This window comes from Sabethes cyaneus, chromosome 3, assembly GCF_943734655.1.
Source record: "Sabethes cyaneus chromosome 3, idSabCyanKW18_F2, whole genome shotgun sequence".
NCBI lineage: Eukaryota > Metazoa > Arthropoda > Insecta > Diptera > Culicidae > Sabethes > Sabethes cyaneus.
The window spans coordinates 194,413,435-194,432,647 of record NC_071355.1 but is presented as its reverse complement, the minus strand read 5'-3'; the positions used below and the strand labels follow the sequence as shown (position 1 = coordinate 194,432,647).

Below are 19,213 nucleotides of genomic sequence, written 5' to 3'. Positions count from 1 at the left end.
CCGAGAGACAAATCACACAGTCGTTCATCCCATCCTTCCATCATCCGCTTCAGGTTAGGTTGATCATGAATATTCATCACAAATGGTTGACCAAGAAAGTAGTCACCCCACAGCAGTCATAAGAAAATCGAGTGAAATTTTACTATGGTTAGCCCAAAACCGATTGATTTTCGGTTATTACTGAGTAATCAGTTCAGTTACGTAAATCCGCTCAGATCACGCACAGTCAATTAACTTGTAGCTAATGGCTCCGTCATAACATTAGCAAAGTTTACGTCGATTAAAATGCTGCGTAAAAGCCACACCACCATACTAATTGCTATCTTGCTGGTCGGTTTTCAGTTGTTGTGATTAGTCGACTTAGTAGAATCTAGCAGAGTGGAACGCATCGTAAGAAGCTTTCAGTTTTCAAAGTGTATCTTAATGCTCACAGCGTGATACCGTTGGTAATTTTAGTAAGCACCAAATGTGGGTTGTAACTTGATTAAGGAGTTACCACGCCACAACTCGTCGGGCGATGCCGAGGCGAGACCGGAATTTTAATCAGAATTGTTCGGTGTGCTGATAGTGTCAATTCATGGCAAACAAATTCCGAACTTTTTGGAGAATGGCGTGATGAATTTCGTTACATTCCGAAGCAGCCACCTGCCACTGGTTGTCGTTCTTGCGGCATGATGTTAAAGGTTAACGTCGGTAAAATATCTACCACCTCGGGTTCGGGTGACGCCGGACTGTGTAGGTTCAATTACGTAGATGATTAGATGGCACACAAATTTTCCGGTCGGAAAAATTGATACACCCACTAAGGCGAACATTTGCCGGAGCTGTGTATGTCTTAGCGACATTTATCACTCGCACAATCCATTTGCGTCTGCAACGGACGTGTCCAGTTATTTAGTGTTCGAGCTAAATAATTAGGGAACATTATCATTCTCGGCTCTCTGGACCAGATTACTTGATTCAAGAAAGAGGGACGGAATAAAACTAATAAATTAGGAAGGCTAACCTTTATCGTTTCGTTAATGGGGTTTGCGAGGATGAAAAATAGGAATAGTAGCACATCCGTTGGGTGCAGTAATGTTGTAAGACTCGTAGAATTAAATCGTAGAATTTGTCGTAGAATTAAATGGTCAATTACAACTGACTGTATACGTAAGATACGTAAACTCTGGGAAAACTGGGAAACTATATAAGATTCTAACATTAAATATGGTGTGAAAATAAATTTCCACTCTTGCTTGCATCTATCAACCCTGAGCTGAATGAACTTCCGAATCGAAGTAGCCAAAGTAAGCAAAAGTCAAAAAAAGAACAATAAATCAGGCGCTGAAAAATGGCACGGGCAACAACCATCAAGGAAGCACTCGGACGCTGGTCGCAGGAGAACGACGGCATCGATCCGACGCAAGCCAAAGACATCCAGCTGCAATTTCAATGGCCTCCGATTGAGAAAATGGATGGAACCTTATCTACGCTGACCGAATGCGAGTAAATAAAGTGCTTCTTTTCTTTCAACTGATTTATCTTCACTTCACGATTGCCAATCTCACACCGGTTATTTTTTTCCTTTGCGTAAACAATTGCCACCAATTCCAACCTAGGAAGCTTAGTCTGTCTTCCAATATGATCGATAAAATAGTCGGAGTCGGTGGAATGCGAAACCTACGGATTCTTTCGCTAGCACGAAATTACATAAAATCGTTGAATGGAATTGTAAGTACGATTGACAAAAATTCACTCTTGCGTAGTACCTATAATGTTTACAATGGTACACACAACAGGAACCCCTCGGGGAAACGCTGGAAGAGCTCTGGGTTAGCTACAATCAGATCGATAAGCTCAAGGGTGTGGAAAGTTTGAAGAAACTGAAGGTACTCTACATTGGAAACAACTCCATTCGCGAGTGGGGTGAGTTCAACAAGCTGCAGTCGGTGCCGACACTGGAGGACTTGTTGTTCGCCGGGAATCCTCTGGTGGAAAACATTGACGAGAGTGCCTACATCCGCGAAGTTCAGAAGCGCCTTCCGGCGCTGAAAAAGTTAGACGGGGAAAATATGTTAACGGATGAAGATTGATTGTACCTAGCCATAAATGAGTGGTGCGAAGCTACATACCTACAAAGTTACCTCTTTGCTTTGGGAAATGACGGATCCAATTCAGAACCAACAACGTCACATGGCATTTTATTTTTCCTCGCCGCTTTCATTGCATCCCGGCAAACCTAATTAAAATTTTAACAAAGTTATTAAATTCCTTTATCCTCAACCATAGAGAGTAGGGAGGAGTCGGATTTCTCATGAAATCGAGAGAATGAAAGATAGAGGAAAAACGCTTGAGCAGGTCCTCGTGGAATTAAAGAAAATAATTTGCTTTTTTGCGTCGATGGAAATTGCTGAATGCCACTGGCGATGGTTGTTCTTTTAATTTTCTTTTATTTACTCTTGTCGAGAAGAAGTATGCGAAAGTGTTGTGGGGAATAATAAGCTAAATTAGTATTCATCTAGTATTTCTTAGTAATTGACTCTGCTTGAAAATGATAGTTTCAACCAACAGCTATAGCTCAAGTATCACAAAGTTATTCTTTGTCAAAACTTCTCAGGATTTTTTTGTTGGTTGGTAAAAAGGGTTCATACTTTGTGCTTAACGACAATCCGTCATTTTTATTCTAGCAGCCATCTCCGTTTCAAAAAATCGTTCTTATTCAAACTTCGAACACTTAAGCTATGCTGAAACTTTCTTCAAAGAAAAATGTTCGAAAACGTCTTTATTCTACTCCCAAAAATGGTTTAATATCATGACTATTTAATTTATTTTCGTGTGAAAATTTTGAAAAATAAGGATAAAATGTTAATTTACATTGCGAGGGACGTGCTACGTGCGCGTTTCGGGGTTACTCTTAAGTTCTTTCGCGTAGAGGGGAAAGGGGAGGGACTGCCCTGTATGTTATTCAACATGGCTATTGAAGGTGTGATCCGGCGAGCGGGTATCGAAACGAGAGGAACAATCTTCAGCAAGAGTAGCTGACTCCCAGTCCTTGCTGCAAACTTAAATGTGTTTCGTAAACGATGTAAAATGACAAAACAGTTTGTTAGAGCAGCCTGCACACTTTGGCGTTCTGACAAATTCCCATTCGTTCATCATTTTATAATGTGAGTTTATTATCGGTTTGCCTATGAAGAAAATAATCTAATGCATGAGAAATAATAGTTAGATAGAAATGTTAAAGAAATACTTAATATTGCTTTTGAGTCGTTAGCTCAATGATTTTGCGTCATTCGGATGGGTTTTGGCAAAAATAAGTTTGGGCTCTGACAAAAAAACACTTCTAGGAATTGAATTCTGTTCTGTTGCATATCTTTTCAGTGACTCATAATGTTTTAATCTAATTGCAGTGCAACGCAAAATAAATTATCATTAATGTTTACTGAACATTAGCGGTTCAAAGAATGGTCATTCGCTTTATCGCTTTTGTAGTTGCCATATCATATAGGATGATGCGTCACTAATTAGTAAATCAAATTAGAGTAAAGTTGGTTGCCAAAATTTCCCCGCAGATTGCTGGTACACTATATCATGCTTTGTAGACGTGGTTATTTAGTTTTCCTGAAAGGGAAAAGACCTAAAGTTTTATCATGCTAATTGTGTGTAAATTCAAAATTTTATCACACAAATTTGCATTTAAAGTTCAAACTACTACAAATGATACCGAAAATGCCTTCATTCTCGGCGCATGTCGTGCCAGCAAACCATAATCGCATTTGATCACACACTCGAAGAAGATTACATTATTTTCGAAAGTTTTCGCTCTCCTGCACCACAATTAATTCACAATTCAGATAATAGATGCAGGATGAGGCTACTTTCGGGCTCACTTTGGGGAAGGAAACCCCCGGAGCGAATGCACTGTGGTCGGGCACTGGCAGAGCCGCTGAGCTGCAAGGCTGCACCCTACACATCCCGTCAGTTTAGGAACAATTTCACATCATTTCAAGGTGAAGCCAGGGGACAATAAACGAGCACAGCACAAAAGGCTCTCGGTTGGGTGCACAAAGAGAAGGGGATAAAAGAAAAACTCTTTTCGAAAGACCTATATATGCAGTGGGAGGAATTGGAAAGTTTCTTCTTTTGTTCAAACTTTGCTTGCAGTGCACTTGATGGCCTTTCCTGGGCGAGCCGTTCCTGCTGAGTCGAAAATTCGGTAATCGATATTTTGAATAATGGGGAAAGTTGGCTACTTCCGATAAGAACCTGACCATGAAATATGAAAAGAAATTAAATATGAAATGTAATCCTTCATTAATGAAAAACAAACATTTACTGAATTGGATAGAATATAAAAAAGGTCGTGTGCAATTAGTAATATTAACTTTCAGAAGATATTCTTTGCTATCACAAAAAGCATTAATTAAACGGTAAAACTGTCTTCTGGGATCTTCTTGTGAATATTTCCTCAAAGAGTCCAAACAATGATTATATATGCTGTAATGCTGCAACCAGGAACAATGCCCTATCTGGAATCTGTGCATGCAATCTACACACACTAGTACAAAACCAGATAAGGAAGCAATTTAGTTCCGGACGTAGGAGCAATCAGGATTTCTGTTTCTCAGGTGTCTCAATGAACATCATGTATACATCAAAGATTGAGACGGAAGCGTTTCTTCTCGAACGAGCTTCCTTCTACGGAAGAGTTGAAACATATGGAAATAACATACAACTGAAATACTTCCGTACCACAATGGCCAACTCACTCGGAGCAGTGCAGTGGAATGATAGGAGGTTGAACTAGCATGCAGCATATTATGCTATATCTATATGTATATTACCGCTTCACTCATTGCCGACCGGTAATTTGAGAGTAAATTGTTGGAGCTTTGTACACATATCGCTCTTATCGTACCAACTGGCCACGTTGCCTTTAGAGAGCGGTAATTAAATAAATCGCATTGTCCGTTTAGTAATTTAAAAGAGATTAGATTGAAGAATAGCAATGAGGTTAATTACGTAGCTTAAACAGTTAAAATAATGGACTATTCGGGAGAAATAGTATAGTTCACGATTATATATTTATATTTAGGTACACTCTTGAACTTTGGAAAAAAAAACTTACGACGCTTCAATCGTTCAAAAGATACAAAGCCAGCCTGATAAGGAAAGTTGATAAAATAAATAATGAAATGATTCCGAATTAATATTCTTAACTTCAGCTCATTCAACCGGATGTTTCACAACTTTTCGACTTTTGGCGTAAACTTGCGTCCTTTTCGATATCCGTTTCAATCCCTATCATCGACATCGCTAACCTTTTTGCCGAGCAGCATCGCGAAGGTAATGTTTTTCGTAAGATTCTACAGTCCTAACGGAACCAATCTTGATCAAAGTGATCTAATTAGATCCAAAGGGTAATTAATTTAATTATGTTTATTTACGTTAAATTAGATAAAAGGATCAATTGATTAACCCGCCACTGAATGGAATCGAGAGCACTTTTGCAATACAGCAATACAGCAGCAATTTTGTATCAAAAAATGATCTATTTTCTAGGGGCTCTCTATGTGAGTTTTTAAAAAAATCGAATGCGTGGTCAGAATCTTGCTTCCAAAACGTCAAGAACTCTGTTCTAAATAAACTTTTTACCTTGTTCATTCAAAACACATTTCAAATGTTGCTCTGAGGGTCTAGGTCATTTCAGGTGTAAAATATTTTATGTTTATAGGAGTAGAAATAAAAGAGCTATGTAAAAAGCTATGTTTATTGTCGAGATTATATTAAGGAAGTATCCGCAAGCTTCGCTCCGTAACTTTTTTCGCTTAAGAGATTCACTTTCTTTTTTCAGTGAAGTTGCTCAAAATAATACTATTTACAAATGTTTCTTACGAATCGAAGATGTTAAGGTTGAAACTAAAAAGTTATTTTTCTATCTGTTGTGTTATCTCCTTAAGGCTTAATTTTTCAATACTATAAGAAAGTTCTCATAAAGCGAAGAAACATTGCAGAAGATAGTAACAGTAAGTTGATATCTTTATTAGTTTCGTCACAAATATCGATTCTTCTTCTTCTTCAGCAGCATAGAGCCGGGGTGGCTCGTGCTGTTTCAAGTACTCGTCTCCATTCAACTCGGTGTTGGGCCACTCGTCGCCAATTTCCTAGTCGTCTCAGAAGTCGCAAAACGCTTTCGACCTGGTCGAGCCATCGTGCACGTTGGGCCCCCCTGTTCCTGGTGCCGGTGGGGTTGTTGAAGAGGACTATTTTCGTCGCACTGTCGTTCGGCATCCTTACGACGTGTCCGGCCCACCGTAGCCTGCTTACTTTCGCTAGATGTACGATGAGAGTCTCCCCAAGCAGTGCCTGTAGCTCGTGATTCATACACCTCCGCCACTCTCCGCTTTCAGTTTGTACTCCGCCAAATATCGTCCGCAGCACTTTCCGCTCAAACACGGCAAGGGCGCGTATGTCCTCCATAAGCAGCGTCACGGTTTCAAGTCCATAAAGAACTACAGGTCTAATAATGGTTTTGTACATTGTTGGCTTCGTGCGGCGGCGTATGCTTCCTGATCGTAGCGTTTTACGAAGGGCAAAGTAGGCCCGATTTCCCGCTTGGATGCGCCGCTGGATCTCCTTACTAGTGTTGTTGTCCGCGGTCACCAGCGATCCCAAATACACGAACTCCTCTACCACTTCTAGTTAGTCGCCGTCAACGGTTACCATCCGTGGGAGGGGCGCAATTGTTTCCTTTGAGCCTCTTTCTTTCATGTATTTGGTCTTCGACGCATTTATTTTTAGCCCAATTCTCCTAGACTCCGCTTTCAGTCTGGCGTAGATTGCCTCCGCCGTCGCAAAGTTCCTGGCAATGATATCGAAGTCATCTGCAAAGCCTAGAAGTTAGCTACTCTTGGTAAAAATCGTGCCTCTCGTTTCGATGCCCGCTCGTCGGATCACCCCCTCAAGAGCGATGTTGAACAGCAGAGATGCGTACGAAACACATCACTCGATCCAATGTAGCTCTGATAAGTCGCGTCAGTTTGTCCGGAAAACCGTATTCAAATATCGATGTCCGTCTTTTTTTGAATCCGTCCCACTGTGCGGAGGCCGTATATTATTTGTAGCCATATGCGATGCCTTCGATAGACACGGGAGCCGGGTGCATCTGACTTCGGCAAAGGCCATTATTTTTTATTTATTTAAAACTAAATTAGGTTTGCAATGCAACGCATTCTGAAAAGAAAATTCATGTTTTTGTGGAATATTGAAAAAGTATCAACAAGAGACAATGGTACGAATGACGGCGCATATGCTGTCCTTACTCGCTGGCTACAGGGTGCGTCAGAAAAATGCTGAAACTTTAAGGAGAAATTAGAGGTCATTGATATTGTGAATTTAAAATGTAGCGAATACATTTTTAAAAAACAGAACCGAAATTGGGCTTTCCGACGAAAAGTTAATGACTGCTCATTCCCTCTCCCCTTTTTTGTTAGATTATAGTTACTTTAACAGCTTGGGTTATTCGTGACTGCGGGGTTGGAATTTCCCATCCGGGTCCTCGGCGTGAATGCTAACCACTACACAGGGACTGACCCCATTTCCCCTTAATATTGAGTTAATTAGTGTAACAATGGTTTATTTCTGTTCTTGTATTGCAATTATTTAAATTTATCAGAACTGTTTTATTGCTGAAATTGTCAAAATTTATGCCAAAAAAAGGTTACGAGTTTGCTGCTCATCCAGAAGACGCCAAAGGAGATTGCCAAGGTGGTAGGATATCATTCGGTCACAGTTTATCGCATCAAAAAGTCTCTACATCTACAGGATGGTCCTGACCAGCGGAAGTCGGGATGTGGAGGTCTGCTGCTTGTACGTACGTACGTCAAACGTAATCAAATCGTATCGTGCAGGGATGGTTCGGAACCCAGTACCTTCCATAAGGAAACTTGCCAAAGAAATCAAAACTTCTGAAAAATTCATGTAAAGAATCATCAAAATGATCTGCATGCATTTTTCAGAGCTAGAGTGAAACACCACTTGATTACGTGGCGGGTAAAAGAACTACGAGTGATTCATTCGGAGAGGTTGCTTTCTTTGTTGAAGAAGAAAAAAATGATAATCCTGTGCTTCGACCGGTTCATTTCACCGAAAAAGTTCCGAAAAGAATGTCCTGGAGAATGGAAGTGTAAGTTCCAAAACGAAGATCCGGCTGTCCAAGTAACAATTCTAAAGCCTATTGGTTCTACTTGAATTTTATAAACGTTTTATTGCGGTACTAATCATTACCTTTGGTTTTGTTATGTTATTATGCAATACCAACAAGATACGAGCCAAAATACAATTATATTACCACAATGGAACTAGTTGGTTGCACCACGTCTCTTATATACTTACCAACCATACCACCTATGTACGATAAAATTTAATGCGCACATGATACAAACCAATGGAGACTGCTAAAAAGCAAAGCCTAGGTGCTACAATCCGTTATCGAAACATGAGCTTCTGTTTTTATACGACAGACTTTGCAGCCAGCTGTTAGAGTGCAGGACAATTGCTCGGGCAGTTGCTGCGATCCTATTGACTCTAACAGCCTCTCCCAGTGCTAACAGCGGAGACTGCTAAAAGTTATTATTAGTTATTCTATGGAATATTTTATTATAGTTGCTATAAACCAAATTGATCAGGATGATTAACTTTTCTGCTCACGGATGTATTATCAAGTTAACAAAGTTGGCGGACTGATTTAGCTTTTCACCAGAGCAAGCTGTATGCTTTATAGCTTTGTAGCAAAAAGCTTCATTAAATTATGGCGGTAGCTGTCAAGCAAAAGCATAATCGGTTTTATTGATGCTTTCAGCAGAGTGTGATAAGACTACTTCAGCTTGTGACCTTATTCTTACAGAGGTTATGAAAATCTGAACGGTGGGCCACTTGGTCGTAAGGCGGTTTTATAGCGGTCATCAGAAAGTTCTGGCGGAACACATTGTTTTATTAGCGGTTTTATGAAATTGGTCATGAAAACCACTAGTGGAACGTAATAAAACTTAAAGGTGTTACTTGGGTGGTGTCATGATGTTTGGTTTGGTAACGTATAACAGTTTGAAAATGTCGTCTGCTGTCATTTATCCTGCTATTAAAATCAATATCGGAGAGTACATAGGTATTTTGAAGAACCAAGTACTTCCTTGAGTGAAGTTAAGCTTCTCTGAGGATCAATTGGTCGTCTTACAATAGGCGTAGCGCGTCCTACTTTAACATAGGTTTTCCACGAATTAGCATTGACATAGTTTTTACATCTGCTGTTTCAAGTCATAATGTAGGATCTCAAAGTTAGACGTATGATTATGAATAAATGAGTCTGATGTGACAAATCCAATCGCGTGGTTGGCTAGAGAGAAAAATGCGTTTTCTTTCGCCTGTCGATTCCCTAAATTTTAGCGATTAAGACCGTAGGAGCCCCGTGTGACCCTACACAGGATGGAGCGCCATGTCACACGTCAATTCGGATCCTGAAGTTATTCATCTGCGGTTCCCCAAGGTAGCAATACTGTTTTAAAACGTGGTAACCGTTGTCATTTGTGGCGGCATCTGAAGTGTTCGAAATTATAATATAGAAACGAGACTTCAGCCAAAAATAATATAACCCTGAATCAACATAGTTGCATGTCCGAGCAATCAGCTACAACCACTAATGCTTCACGTTGAAAGTTATATATGGTATAAAAGTAAAAGTAGCCTCTACAGACCTAAAGGTGGCGTTTGACTAAATTGTCCTCAATTTTTTTTAAAAATTGTGAATTTATAATGTGATCTATGGGTAAGACTGTTGGTTTTGTGACACCGTTTTAAAACAAGTTTAGAGTTCCACAAGGGAGTAATCTTGGACCGGCTGCTTTTTAATTTGTTCTGACATTGTTTGCTGGTTGGTGCTATATAGAAACAAACTGATTTTCAGCTTGGAAAATGTCAGATCGTATACCATCGTATATAAACCGATCATCATCAGCATTAATTCGCGCATTTACACCTGCTGAAGGGTATTATGAGTTTGACGAACCAAGTAAACGTTTTATATATATATATATATATATATATATATAATCAGGTCGTCGTTAATTTGTTTAATTTTTATTCATTGAGACATCATTGTCAGGAAGGAATACGAAGGAAGACAGTCAAAAATAAGCAAATAATTATGACGATAAACCATATCAAAGTGTCAATCAATTCAATAATCAATTGAAATCCTATTCGAAATCATATCTAGAGGTTGCCGTTGATTGTTTTACGAAATTGGTTTAACCTTTCCGTTAATACTAAAGTTTAGGGTTTAACGCCAAAGTATGTGCAGAAAAATAGGGTTTTCACCCCTAGATGGTACGGTTGTTCTAATGGCGCTATTTTGAATAGCAATCTTACAGGATTTAAATTTTACGACGAGCGACTTGATCCGATAAAAAAGTTATATAGCTCTCGACGGAATGGATTTTCATGTCCTTCAAACAAGCTCCCTGGGACGTTGCTCAAAATCAACCGATTCGGTTGAAAAACGAACCAAAGTCTTTATGCCCTACCGAGATTTGAGTCGTGTGGTGGAAGCTTTTCGTACCACTCTAGTGGCCCTTTTCATCGCCAACGTACCCACTGAATAAATATGATTTAATATTTACTCACTTCACCGAACGTCCTGAAGAAATTCGCTATTTCGTTTGTTAATCTGTCGATTGCTCCTGGAAAGCACGTCTATTTCCTGTATACCGTGCTTCCGGTCCGGATTTCTGCTGTTGCTTCGGCACGCGCCGGACTTCACTGGAGTACATTTCCATTTTTCTTTCACTTGACTACACGCGGAAGTGGAGGAAAAGAGCGCATTATATTGGATTTCCCGGAGTATTGAAACAAATGACCCATTCCTGTCATGTCGTCGTCATGGCGAAATGTGCTTTTCTCTGCGATGATGTTGCTTACTAGTTGATAGTCTATCTAGCAAGATTGTTGTTGTTCATGCTGAATGAGTGGCATTATGCCGTGGTGGTAGCAGCAGCGAAAAAATCCATAAATATTCAAGTATGGTTTGAAAGACTGCTTGCAGTACGTTCGAATCTGTTCGTTTTGAAAAGAAGATCTAATTAGGTGTATATTGAACACCCGATGGAGGGTGTTCCTCATCGCAAGCAATCACTTGTCAACTGTGTAAATTCAGTTCGTGCCAACGAAGTTTGTTTACTATGTCAGTCACTGGAAATTCGATATTATTTCGCCCTATTTTGCACATAAATTTACATGTTTTGTCGGCACAGCTGACAAGTTACGCTTGTTTTTGTGTTTTTGTTTTCTCGCCGAACAGATACCGTAGATGTGACTAATGATGAATGTGGACTTTAAAATGATAAGAACCGTTGCAGGCTGCTTCTAGCCACTGGCAGCCACTGCTACTATTTGAAATATCTTATATATGCCATCTAATAATTGATTCTTGTGGACTGTGGAGCTTAGCTCCTGCTTATGGATAGCGTTAGGTTTACTATTCCGAATAAAGTTTGTGATTTTCTGCCACCCAAAGGACATTCTTTTGTCTTGTTCTGCCAACGGAGCTCTGTTTCTAGAGAATGAAACTTGAAGCCCTCAGTTTTTTATGAGTAATCATTGCACACTTCCCCAGACCGACGAGCTTGGTAATGTGTTGAATTGCGAAAAGCGGTAGTGATTTATAGACGAGATTGTGTCGGTAATTATTGCTGGGAACAGTAGAATTTAATTTGTGCAATAAAATGTTAATGTATTCTCTACTGTACCATTTAATATCAGGATAGATCCTTACGTTTCATAAAACTAATTTATTTTGAAATCCATTTTTGGAATTCTCCATGGATGCTGCTGGCTCGTTGGTGAAACGAGTGCTCAATTGAAAGAAATAGATTCACAATAGAGCTATCTGGAATCTCGCGGTCGCCGCCGCCGCCGCCACTATGCGGAGACCAGCTAATGTAAACGTGACACCAGCGAGATAACGTCAGCTGGAGCGCAAGTTATGACGTTTCAAGCTTAACGAGTGGCTCACCATTGCAAGCGGCACTTCAGCAAAAAAAACCATCGAAAAATTTCCATCGAGTTTGCAATGCAGCAGTAGAGTGTGAATAATTGTTTCCGTAGATAAGCTGAAACGCGGTGAACTGGAGTCATTATTCATAAACTGTGAGAGAGTTGGCCAGTTGAAGGAAGCGCATTTGGAAGGATTAGTCAGTGACAATCAACTGCGGTTCAAAATTTGCCTGTGGGTCGCTCTGAAACCAGTCACATATGGTTAATTTTTAATGATTTTTGAAGGTTCGTGATAACTGTTAGTGTTTTTAAATTTCTCTAGTGCAGGAAAAATCAAGTGTCAAGTTACCGTTTTGTCTTCGAGTGGATGAAATTGTCGAATTCTTCATTTGATTCACAGTAGACCTGTCCCGATAATTGTTATTATCATCGGACATGATAAGTTCAAAGTGGAAAGGGAGGAAGTGTCTGATGCAAAGAATGATTACATAATTGTATGAACTGAAAAATATATCAGGAAAATGGCAGGTGTGGTTCGCACCCACGCTCTCTCGGTTGGTACCCGAGTGTTTTGTTAACTAAACTACCGCCACCCGCTTAGGTAGTCTAATACCAAATATATTAACAATATAATTCACTTTTCTATAATCCTGAAGACACGACTACTAGCACCATTGCGGCATAAAAGGTTACCAATGTACATCGTAAATAAGACACTTGTATCGGAAACATCTCAAATTTCTGTATAGAGTTTAGCCAATTCTGGATAGAATTAACAAAAGGGCGAATATTGCAAAGTAAACAAAACGTGTGAGTTATTTTTTGCTAGACCAGCTTAAGAAAATCAGGTCTCTCTCGGTTTGTTCGCGCTTGCGACATTCGCCGTCTTGTTGGTTCTATCTTCAATTCGTGACTATGCAGCTCCATTATCCCTTTAAAGTCAGGCAATTGCCCATATGAAGATAAAATCAATAAAAGGGCGAATGTCACAAGCGCAAACAAACCGGGTGAGAGTTGATTTACCTATGCTGGTCCAGCAAAAACTAATTCTCAGCAGTTTTGTTCATACCTACGACATTCGCCCTTCTGTTAATTCTGTCTAGATATGTGAGTGAATTAAATATTATTGTCAAAAATCTCGCACCGCTTTCATGTTCGTTTTTGTTTTATTTTAGTATCAGTTTTGGGTCATACTTGAATTTTTTCTTATCCCTTTGGGTGATTTTTACATACTTACTTACTTATTTAAATGGTTTGCCGTCCTAAGACAAAGCCTGTTGAACAAGGTTTCTCCATTTAATTCGGTTGTGGGCTACCGGTCTCCAATTCCTTGTACACCGAGTACTCTCCGCCAGATCTCGCTTCACCTGGTCTAACTATGTTGCTCGCTGCGCTCCTGGTCGTCTTGTCCCTACCGGATTTGACACCATCTTTGCAGGGTAGTTGTGCGACATTCTTGCAACATGCCCTGCCCGTCGTATCCGTCCGCCTTTAGCCACCTTTTGGATACTTTGGGTTCGCAATAAAACTGTGCGAGTTCATGGTTCATCCGTCTCCATACTCCGTTCTGCTGTACGCCGCCGAAGATCGTTCTTAGCACTCGTCGTTGGAAAACTCCAAGCACTCGCAGGTCCTCCTGAAGCATTGTGCATGTTTCATGCCTGTTGAGGACAACCGGACTAATAAACGTCTGGTACAAGGTGTACTTTGTACGGAGACTTAGTCTGCTCGATCGCAATTGCTTGTGAAGCCCGTAGTAAGCACAACTTCCGCTGACGATACACCTCCGAATCTCACGGCTGGTATCATAATCCACCGTTACCAGTGAGCCAAGATAGACAAATTCGTCGACTACTAAACCAAACTCATCGCCGTCGATCGTTATACTACTGCCCAAGCGATGTCAGTCGGCCTCGGTTTCACTGGCAGCAGGTATGAGAGACCATCATCCTGACGAAGGCCTCTGTGTGAGTTGAATGAACTTGACAATCCTTCCGAAATCCGAACACAACACTGTGTACCATGCATCGTAGTTGAAATAAATTTGATGATCTTTGATCTCGTCCATGATTTTCCATAACTTTTTCTGGTCGATGGTATCATATGCGGCTTTGAAATCAACAAACAAATGGTCTTTATACATACTATTTGAAAGACATTTATATCATTTTTTATCATGTTTGTGTCACATTTACACCTTTTATTATTATTTTTGTGTCATTTTTGTATAATTTTAATTTCATATTTGTGTTATGTGATATTTTTGTGACCTTTTTCATCATTCTTGTGTTATTTTGTTGTTAGTTTTGGATTACACGAAAGTCGCTTTTTACGCGAAACTCAGAACGCGTTTTTTACGCGAATTTACGCGGTTTTTACGGCGTATTTATTTTTGCACGTAATTTTGGGACTCACGAGGTTTTTTACGTGATTCGCGGATTTCACGTGGTTTTTTAACCGAATTTCGGAATTTACTTGGAACGCATCCTTTGCGTAAAAAACGGATTAAGTGTATAATTGTATTTTTTATATCGCTTTTGTGTCATTTTTGTATCATCTTTCAATTACATTTTTAACATTTTATATCATGTTACGAGCAACAAATCAAAAGGTCCTCCAGTGAGCAAATTAGAGATTCTCTTTGCGTCTCCACTCTTTTGCTTATCACGGCGCCATAAATGCACTATTTTGCATGAAACGGCGGCTGGCGTCATTGGATAGCTAATCCTTAAGAATTGAAATTGAATTGAAATGCATTTATGCCGTGGTAATAAGCATAAGAGAGGAGACACAAAGAGAATCTCTCATTTGCACATTAGACCTTTTGACATGTCATTATGTCATATATTTGTGCCATATTTATACTTTTTTCTGTGTTTTTATTATATATCATGTACCATATCTTTATATTTTGGGTCATTTTTATATATTTTTGTATTAATTGTGTGTCATTTTGTATCATCATTATTATTGAATAATTTGTGTCATACCTAATTTGTGTCTTGTGTATTTTTTGTATCACATTTATAAAATTTGCTATTTTTTAATGTAATATTTGTATTTCTTTTGACATTTTTGTGTATTTTTCTGTCATTTTCGTATTATTCGTGCGTCGTTGTAGTATTTTTGTGCAATTATTGTACTATTATTTGGATGATACTTGTTTGTTTGTTTCGTTGTCATTTTTGGGTATTTTTCTGTTGCTTGGTGGTTTTGTGTCATATTTATATTTTTTTCTATCATTTTTATGTACCAAAATATATCTAACTAATAGTCGCAGTGGTTCAGGCTATAAAATTATTTTTGTGTCATCTTTGTATCATTTTTGTACCTTTTTATACTAATTGTCATTTTTGTGTCATCAAAGCAAAGTCTTAGGTATAAACGGCATTAAGGCTTAACCCTTCTTTATCGACTGATTTTGCAGCCAGTTATTACATGATAATTACTGGGTTAGCGCAACGATCCTACTGGCTCTCTATATAAGCAACGTTTAGCCGAGATCCGAACTTACGACGACTGGCTTGCTAAACCAGGACCGACCTTGAAATTTTTCTGTCTTATTTCTATTATTTTCTATCATTTTTGTGTAATTTTAATACTCATATCTGATATGATCCTTATATCTCTGTTTATTATTTTTGCACCAGTTGTATATAATTTTGTGATTTACGTTGTTTCTGCATCATTTTTGCATCATGATTTGAATTATTTTTGTGTCATTTTCGTATCCTTTTTGTACTATATTTATTAGTATGTATAATATTGATGTCATTTTTCAGTCATGTTTAGTACTGTTTCTGAGTCATGTTTGTTACCAACCTACGATGCTTTGTATGTTATATGGCACATTTATAATTTGAAATATTTAGTTTTTTTTTTGTTTTTTAGCTAAAAGAAATCGACTAAATATTTTTGGTACCATTTCAGTGCAATTTTTGTATAATTTCCGTTACATTTTTTTATTTTTGTTCCTTTTTAGGGTCTGTAAATAAAAATTATCAACCTCTACCCGGTTGATAAGTTTTAAAACAAGCATGAATTTATTTTAGTTTAGATAAACTTTACCTACGAACAGTAAAGTATAATTTAATAAAACGTATGGACTGCAAATCTTTGTACGATTCAACCTTTCCAGCCTGCCAGTGTTGGGGTGGAACACGTGTCCCAGTGATACCCCATGCTAGGTATGCAAGTGCTTTTAATCCAGTGAAGCTTTGTGGGAATATATGAATCATGCAATAGAAATGCCGGTTTGTATTACGGGTAGAAGTACATTCCAATTACCTCATCGGTTCAAGCACTTGATTGCTCAAGTGGCTTTCAATATGTTTGATCTTGATAAACACATCTTTCGTTTATGCAGCTATTATTTTGAAGTGAAGTATTTGTAAACATAATATATTAGAACTGATATCAAACCCCTTGGTTTACATTACTTAAGTGAGTGAAATTTTACCTTGATCCAAATAAATTTCCGGTTAAGCTACGCAAATAACCCAAATCGATTGATTTCCTGTCCTATATATCGAATCTATTTTGACTGTGCGTAAGTTTTTCACAGTTTTTCTACAGCCCGTGCTGCTTAACGATTTTCCCCTACAACAACACGCAGCGAGAAAAAACGCTCCAAACGACGCATGTTTCTTTTTTCTCTGTTCGGACTAATCCCCTATCGTTAGACATTCGCAAAACTCCCTAAAGCGTTGTTACAGATTCGGTTTTTCCTTGATTCCCCAGTCCAGTTGGTGGTGGTGCTGGAGCTCTGTTGAACGGAACTCATTTTGAAAACGGAGCAACAACACGAAAGAATGCCAAATAAATAATGTATTGGAACTTTCGTCTCGACAGTCGTCGACAGTGTCGGCCTGTCTGTGAAGGGATAGGGGGGCGGCCCGAGGGTGAAAAATTGCGAACTGCTCTACACTGCACTGATTAAGATTCGTTTGATGACCCTATAAAGTTTTATTTTTCTTGACAATATTTTTTTGCTAGGCCCGCCGCCAGGCAGTTGGGAGATTTGTGTCACGAGCTCAAACAGCAAGCAAATCGGGACGTGCTACGAAGGATTGCTGTTGTGGGGGAGTGGTGTTGATGGTAAAATTGCTCTGCTGCCTAGGGGCGACTTTTGATGGTTTTAAAATTTAAGGCAAATGCGGAATTAAAGGAAGCTCTCCGCTCGTGTCTGAGAAAACGGTCTTCATAAATCATAATCTTCAAATCGGTTTAATCCCGTAAATCTGGTTATTATGTTGGATGAATCTTTTAATTTGTTAGCTGTGTAAATTGTAATTATATTTTTTGATTGCTTACGAATTCTAGTGTCTTAAAGTGTGAGCATTACCGTTTTTGTAGCTAGCCGTGATAATGCTTTAAATTTGTAACACTGTAACAACCATTTACTTCTCGAATAGAACATCTTCGTAAATCAGAGCAGAAGATTCGTTAATACCAGACACTCATTTATTTATTTGGTCATTTAAACTCATCAGTAGAGAACCCAACCGTGATAAAGAAACGGGTTGAACTGGGTGTGTCAAATGTCGTACCACAGGGGAGTAATCTAGGTTCAGTAATATTTGCCGTGTTTATTCAAAGTAACATTTTCATTAATTCATTCAACATTAATACCAAAATTAAAGAAAGCTTATCTTTTCGATGATTTTAAAATATTTCTAGAACTGTTTCAAACAGGATATATTGACAATCGTGCTTTATGAGCCGGCATGCCGTCAACATTGCGAAATGTTATGTAACTAACCTATGGTTTTAGAGATCAATGCAAAGCTATTGTTTTTAGCCTTGATTTGCACTTTGTTGCCGATGAAGTACAACGATAACCTTACTTTATTTCGAAAATAGTTGAGGAATTAACATACCCTTAATCTTTGAAGGCGTTGTAAAACTAATACTGTAGATAAGTTATTTCTTTTTAGAAAAATATTACAGGAAAAGTATATCCAAGTCTCCATATAGTTTCCTGTGTGCCAGCAAACAACGTAGCAACAGGGTGTCTATCCCCGTCGCCATTGTAGGGGTAAAGCCGTATCCTATATGCGATGTAGACGATCTCGTGATGGGAATCCGTGCTTAACAAGCATATAACTTGCATTACTTTCTGATAGCATCAGCTACATTGTGACTGTGATTATATGTTACGCTCGAACGTTCATGCTCTTTCGCCCCCTTTTAGCGCTGACATTCGTATGTATGTTCCAGTCGAGCATTGTACATAATGTTCTGAATTGGTCTGCTTTTGAAGACATGATGTAAATTCGGCAACCACTTTCGACATCTCTGCTGCTCTTAAGATTCCTGCGGGAAGTTAAAATGTCGTTTCGGTTAACTTCTCTACGAAGGAAATGGATTAAATTTTCGCAATTTTATCTTCAACCATTCTGGGTTTATTGCATTATTTCTATCAATCAAGGAAGAAGATCATAGAAATATAACATTCAAATTCAATTTCAGTGTCTACCACAGCTTACAAGGTCAAAATTTGGCTTGTTCCCGCGCTGGATGTAAACAACAGCTTCATCGTAGAATTAACAATCGACGAAGCAACAACGCATTGACATCACGACAATGTGGACAGGCTCTTTCGGGTGGGAAAATTGAATTCATCTGGTTTCAATATATGTAGGGTCTGGAAGTGTCATCTACACCAGAAATCATAAATGATTTATACATATGTATTCACGCCTGTGCCGTGCCGTGCCGTGCGTGAATGTTGGCCGGACGGACCGGAGTGGATGCCACTTGTGAGAGTCGCACATTTGGGAAGGAAAATAGCGAACAGCTCTTCTCCATTTCTTTGCTTGCTGCGTTTCGCAACAGCATGTGTATTTGACATTTGAAGGCCGTGTTTATCCGAATTGCTTTACTGTGAAATATTCGAGTGTTTTCGTGCCGAGCAGCTTTAGATCTTACTGTGGACTCATGATTTCAAGAGGCATTTTCGGGTTAAAATGTAAAATTGCTGCATTGCTTTCGAAAAGAATGATTTTTTTGCTTGTTTAACTGTTTGGGATTCCATGGAAATTGCGCAAACCAAGGTCTATGAAAACCTTGTTACCATTAGAAAAACTTAAATATTTTTTTGAAAGTTCAATATACAGAAACCATCATGTATTGCTAAATCCTGTCAGGGGTTCGGTTTTAGTCACATATCGATTAAAGCTGTTAG

At 38.9% G+C, this 19,213-nt stretch overlaps 2 protein-coding genes across 2 annotated transcripts in view; both read left to right on the top strand.

The window, feature by feature from the left end:
- Nucleotides 1-19,213, top strand: part of LOC128744463 (CD63 antigen-like) — a 124,445-nt gene that overhangs the window by 61,547 nt on the left and 43,685 nt on the right. The window lies entirely within an intron of this gene.
- Nucleotides 1,334-2,075, top strand: LOC128744464 (dynein axonemal light chain 1-like). The gene is made up of 3 exons (XM_053841496.1): nucleotides 1,334-1,488; nucleotides 1,602-1,713; nucleotides 1,782-2,075. Exons 1-3 carry the CDS (start codon nucleotides 1,334-1,336, stop codon nucleotides 2,073-2,075), a joined length of 561 nt encoding a protein of 186 aa, XP_053697471.1.